Source organism: Fukomys damarensis, unplaced genomic scaffold (assembly GCF_012274545.1).
Source record: "Fukomys damarensis isolate Sample0158 unplaced genomic scaffold, DMR_v1.0_HiC HiC_scaffold_2, whole genome shotgun sequence".
Lineage (NCBI taxonomy): Eukaryota > Metazoa > Chordata > Mammalia > Rodentia > Bathyergidae > Fukomys > Fukomys damarensis.
The window spans coordinates 31,734,846-31,741,403 of NW_022900914.1; the positions used below are offsets into that span (position 1 = coordinate 31,734,846).

At 37.4% G+C, this 6,558-nt stretch overlaps 1 protein-coding gene across 1 annotated transcript in view; it reads left to right on the forward strand.

The window, feature by feature from the left end:
- The window catches only part of Erlec1 (endoplasmic reticulum lectin 1), a 30,555-nt gene that overhangs the window by 15,097 nt on the left and 8,900 nt on the right, over window positions 1–6,558 (forward strand). Inside the window, exons 9-10 of the mRNA XM_010615822.3 lie at window positions 3,635–3,796; window positions 4,402–4,461. Coding sequence (XP_010614124.1) covers window positions 3,635–3,796; window positions 4,402–4,461 — 222 coding nt within the window. The remainder of the gene's footprint in view (window positions 1–3,634; window positions 3,797–4,401; window positions 4,462–6,558) is intronic.

Here is a 6,558-nt window from a genome sequence, read left to right on the forward strand (position 1 = left end):
TTTTTTTTTTTTTTTTTTTTTTTGGTGGTACCGGGGATCAAACTCAGGACCTTGTGCTTGTGAGGCAGGCGTGGTGCCACTGAATCCACAGCTAAATCCTCAGCCCCATTTCTTACTATTTTTAAACAAAAAATACAAATCTAAACCAGGCTTGGAGGTGTGTACCTATAATCTCACCACTCTTGGAGTCTGAGGCAGAAAGATTATAAGCTTGAGCCCAGTCTGGGCAACTTAGTGAGATACTGTCTCAAAATAGAAAAGAACTGGGATGTATATAACTCAGTGCAAAAGCACTGGATTCAATCCCTGGTAATGCTAATGATGAAAATGGTAATGATAATAACAGTTAGTAGAATTTGTTATTTGATTTATTTTTATTGTATCACACTGATTTAAAGATTAATGGACTATTAGTTCATCTTGTGAGTTTTCAGACTCTACTGTTACCGTATTGTTTATGTTTGCATTGGAGTAGTTTAGATGTTTTGCCCAGAAGAAGCAATAAAGTCTCCTCCTTTCATTCTTACTGTCTCTTTTCCTCACGTCAGTTAAACTGGCTTTACTATGCAGTGTTAATTATCTTTCTCCATTAGCTTTAATGAATGCCTGTTGTACTGTTTTTAAGATAGTCTTTCAGACCTCGGCCCCTTAGGAGTTGTGACTGTGTCTGCTTCACTTTTCATACTCAACACTTAGAGTAGTACCAGGAATATTATTTCGTTAGGAGTTACTTTAGTCATTAGGCTCTGAATGTGGATAGAGTTGCACAATAAAGTTCAAGCTCCTTTCAAAAACACAGAAGACACCATCATGGCAATCCTTTCACTTCATAATTGTAAGAGAGAGGGTGAAGCCATTGGTTTCTAGGAGTGGCAAGCAGAAATAGATGCAAAGAACCACAATCGGTTAGTGGCAACTATGGTACAGAAAAAGAAGACGTCGTGTCCGCTGTATTTCTTAGGAGCCTCACTGTCTCATCATTGAGACACATTTCCCAACACCCACAATTTAAAGGAGGAAAGGTTTATTTGGACTCACAGTTCTTAGAGATTTCAACCTATAATCAGCTGGCTCCCAGGCCACAAGGGCAAGATAGAAGGGCCCCTGTGGAAGAAAGCTGCTGGGCTGCTCAAGTCATGATAGCCAGGAAGCAGAGAGAGAAGGGAGGAGCTGAGGAGAAAGATAAACCCTTCCAGGTCACTCATTCAGTGACTCAGCTCTTCTGACCAAACCCCACCTCCCAGCTACACTTTGCAGCTGTGGTGTCCACATGATTCAGCCACCCTCTAAAAGCCCTACCTTTAGGCACACAGGTGTTTTTTTATTTTTATTTTTTTGAAGCAAAACATTTATTGGTACATTTCAGATATACATAACATCCGTCATAGGGAATTTGTACCTATACATGATGTATCTTCTTTTTTTCCCCCCATTCCCTTCAACCCCTCTTCCCTTCTTTATTTACAAAAGCTTTGTTTCCATTTTTTCCTTCTATTCTATTTCTTCTTGTCTCCTTTGCTTTTTCTCTTGCACCTTCCTTGTTCCCCTTCTCATTTGAACATTTTCTTTTCATCTCCCAATATTTATTATACATTTGGGTCCTTATTTCCACTTTTCGTTTCTCACATTAGAGAAACAATGCAGTATTTAAGCGTGTGTGTCCCAATTATCTCAAGAGTATGGTCTCAAGGTGCATCCATTCAGCTAGAAATGTCTCAAGCTTATCCTTCTTTATGGTAGAGTAGCACTCCATTGTACAAAAACCACATCTTTATCCATTTGTCATTTGATGGGCATTCAGGCTATTTCCAAGATTTAGCTATTATTTTTGTTGGTTTGTTTTTGTTTTTTGAAACAGGGTCTTACTGTGTACTTCAAGGTAGCCTTAAACTCACAAGGTAGCCTACACTGGCCTCAAACTCCTGCACATCCTCCTGTCTCAGCCTGCCACGTGCTGGGATTATAGTCGTGTTCCACCACACCCAGTTTGAGCACATGACAGGTTTTGGTTTTGTTTGTTTGTTGTTTTTGGTATGGAGGATTGAACTTGGGACCTTGCACTTGCAAGGCAGGCAGTGGAACCACTGAGCTAAATCCCTGGCCCATGCATGACAGTTTTTGACAGTGTTCTAGATCTATACCGTAACAGTGTATACTTGGATTTATTTCCTCTTCACTCACTGTCAATACCTATTTAGCACCAGGTCCTAATTTACCTTTTTCTTAATTACCCTTTTCTTGCCCCATTTCTGTTACTCTTTTACGTAAAATTCTCCTTTCTGACCTGAAACTGCTAACTAGACTTCTTAATTCCAGATTTGTACCTGCAGTTACTTTTTCTCCTGCCACTGGTAAAGTAATAACTGAAAACTGTGATCACATAGGATTGGGGTATAACTGCATAATAGAATACGTGCTTAGCATACATGAGGCCCTGGGTTCAATCCCCTGCACCAAAAACAAATAATAAGACAGCAGCATGCCTTTGAGTAATACCTATATACCTTTAAGATAATGTGCAAGACCTTTAGCTATACTTTCCTGCCATATAATGCCTGCCCACCTCTTTAGTTTTAAACATTACAGCCCTATATCTTTGCTCCTATCTCTTAAGTTATCATATATATACACACATGTATACAGGTATATAATAAATCACAAATTGTTTATGTTTCAAGAGGTGATCAAGGGTTTTCTCTTTGTGAGGTCTTTGTATTTCAATTTTTGGTTAGAGTATGTTTGAGCCATTCCTTTCTCTGTGAGTCTGCTTTTCCCTGCACTCTTACTACTTTGAGGGGGCTCCCTGTACCTCTCCTACTAAACTGCAGGTTCCTCTAGGGCAGCAGCCATGTTCTGCTGCATTTGAATAATTGTTCTAATATTCTTATTCATTCTCAACCAGCTCCTCTCTACCATTCTTGTTATCCTTTCTTTACCCTTAATGAACACTTCTCAAAACTAATTGCAGAGACATAAAGCCTAACAAGTATAATAAGAAAAATGAAACAGAATATGTGTAATGGAATTTATTTCTAGGTATTCCGGCTAGTCAGCATACCTTAACATTTTTCTGGAGCTTTCCCTGTGCATGCGTGCCTGTGTGTGTGTGTGTGTGTGTGTGTGTGTGTGTGTGTGTGTGTGTGTGTGTGTGTGTGTGTGTGTGTGGAGAGACAAGACAAGGTCTCACTATGCAGTTCAGGCTGCCTTGAATCACTATGTAGCCCAGACTGGCCTTGAACTCTCAGCAATCCTCCTGCCTCAGCCTCTGAGTGCTGGGGCTATATATATAGACATGCATCACCATCCCTTGCGTACACTATTATTTTGAAAGTCTATTTTTTGTTGTTGTTATTTTTGTTACATGTTGCAGTACATGATTATATTCATCATGGGGAGTTGGTACACGTACATAATATATACTAATTTTTTTATTTCCTTTTCCCTCCCTCCATCTCCATCTCCCTATTTCCTATTGTCCATCTTATATTTTGCTCTTTAGCAAAATTCATTTTCTTAAATTGCATTTTTAAAAATGGAGAAAGTATTTTTCAAATTTTGTACACTTTAATAATTTAAGCCACAACAAAAATAAGTGTAGCATAACACCCTTAAATATATGTCTGCTTAATTTTAGGAAGACCTGCAGCCAATTAAAGAAGAAAGGTTTCCAGCAGTTCACAAACCTATTGCCGTTGGCTCTCAGCCAGTGCTCACTGTTGGAACAACTCACATATCCAAACTCACAGACGACCAGCTTATTGAAGAATTCCTTAGTGGCTCTTACTGCTTTCATGGGGTGAGAAGTGAACCTTCAGTTTAAATATTTACCTTTGAACTTTTATTTGTCAGTTATTTAATCAGTGGGTGTTAACAGCATTGCTAAAGATTCGAGTCTGTAGAGAATTGGCAGGATGTTGCTCATCCCAGTTGACATTTTCTCTCTGTACCTGTTATATTGCTGCATCTTTATAATCTGTAGCCATTGTCTTCCCTTTATACACAAGGTCAAACTTGACCTTTCCTATGGCAATAATGTGTAACTCTGGTTGATTGCTGAAATGGGCATCAGTGATTATATGACCTATAGTTTGGTTCTATAGCAATTACACCTGAAATTCAAGTTAATAGCTCCCTTCACAAAAGTAAAATTTGCCTCTACATAATAGCACCAATGGGAAATACACTTACAAGTAAGATTTTTTTGTTTATTTTCTCAAAGCAGTGCAACGTTCTTTATATTTTTCTCTTTTAAGTTTCTCAGTGACTTTTAGTTTTCAACTATACTATTGCAATTACAGATCATAAAAAGTGTACATATATTTCTATCATCATGTGGCAATATTAAATCAAGCCTAAATTTCTTTCTCTGTGTATGACTTGATCTATTTTATTTTCTTTTAGGGTGTTGGTTGGTGGAAATACGAATTCTGCTATGGCAAACATGTACATCAATACCATGAGGTGTAGTATAACATTTATATATCATTCTGTCACCATGTGAATTAAAAATTTTTGTTTGGCTTTTGTGGTGCTGGGAATGAAACCCAAGGCCTTGTACATGCTAGGCAAGCACTGTACCGCTAAACTACATCCCCAGTTCTGGGTTAAGTTTTTTAAATCTTTTGTGGATAAAAAGGAAGGAAATGGACTTCACTTTTAAGTGTAAAATAATTTTAATATGGAAGTATGAGAAACCAGAAGACCTGATGTTATGACCTACAGTCAGTCTTCTTGAAGTGACACTTCTTGAAGCTCCATGTTTTTCTGTGGCTTTGAACCTGCTACAGTCATAAACTTTTGTCTGTTCCTCTTCATCTTTGATTAGGAGTTTAGTCATTCTTATAACTCATCTTTAAATTAAGAACATAAAATGTGAAGATGGTCCATTAACAATAAAATTAGTAAATTTGGATAAATGTAGCAAGTTTCACAGCTAAAAGGTACCATTTCAAAAATTTCAAGATATATTATAAGCTTTTTATTCTTTCTTTTATTATGATTTTATAAGTCAAATAACATATTCTCCCGCATTGATTCAATCTTCTCACATTCTAAAGTTTAAATTCCAAACATTTTTTTGTTAACAAAGTCTGTTTTGCTTAGTAAAAGTTAAACTGCTGGACATTGAAGACAAACTTTAATCAGTAAATATTGGCCTGGCTGTTTCAAAAGGCTCTTCATTCCTTAAAAGAATAACAAGTGATCGCTTCTCGGCCTTTTGGCTAAGATCATGTGTAGAATAACAAGTGATTAGATAGTACTATAGTTGGTCCATACGAGATGTTTTGAGCTGGTCTTAAATTCCAAATGAAATCATAGTAAGACAGATCAATTCACCTTATTGAGGTGTCAGTAGGCTTTTTGTTCTTCACTTAAACATGAGAAGTTTCATTTAAGCATATTTTCTTTTGTACTGCTTTGCACTTTTTAAAATAGCATTTACTAATAAGGTACTAACTGTTGCTCAGGTATATGCCCAGTAACTTTTTTTAATTGAATAAATATATGCCAGAATTTTAAAATAAAAAGTTAATTTCTTATATGCCATCATCTCACTTTCCCAAAATAACTGCTGTTAACATAGTTAACTAAGAAAAAAATTGATATACCTAAATGTTGGTATCCCCTTCAATTTCTGCAGATTGGGTTGTGCACTGCTGTGCACTTGTTCTTGTCACTTAGTGTCTTGGAGATCTTTCCGTGTTGGCAACAACCAACCTTATCCTTTTCGGCATTAATGGGGTTATGTCTGTACCTAAAATGTACATTTTTCCCCAGTACTAGAAAGTGAACCAGTAGCCTTTGCTCTGAGCTCATTCTCAACCCTTCTTTATTTTTTGAGACAGGTTCTTATTAAACTACTAAATTGTCCAGGCTGGGACAATCGTCCTTCCTCAGCTTCCAGAGGCAAGGGAATACAGGCATGTGTTACTGTGCCCCAATACTTTTAGTGTATTAACTAGGCCACTGTGGATGAACCTTTAAATTATTCCCAGTTTCTGCTAAGGTTAATATTTTAGTGACCATTTTAAAATACTTGTTTTGGAACCCTTTTGCCTGTATGTCCATACGATACACTTCTAGCATTGTACATTCCTGGTCAAGGAATATGCATACTGGAAAATTCTCTTCCAGAGGGCTAGTAATTATAGTGGCTGTTTTCCCTCATAATTAACAACAGAAGGCTTCATCTTAATTTGTCATCTGACCTAGAACTTTCTGAGAGATGCTGCTAGGTATTTGGTGGGGACAGAAAAATAATAGAGGCAGTCCTGATATGGAGGACTCCTGTAATCCCAGCACTTGGGAGGCTGAGGCAGGAGGATCACTGTGAGTTCAAAGCCAGCCTGGGTTACATAGTGAGTTCAAGACCACCCTGAACTTCATGGCATGACCCTGTCTCAAAAAATAACAACTAAAAATAGTAACTGGAGCTAGGTATGGTGGCACATACTTGTAATCCCAGCACTCTAGGAGGCTGAGGCAGAATTGCAAGTTTGAACCCAACATGAGCAACTTAACCCTGTCTCAAAATTTTAAAAATACATACATATATAT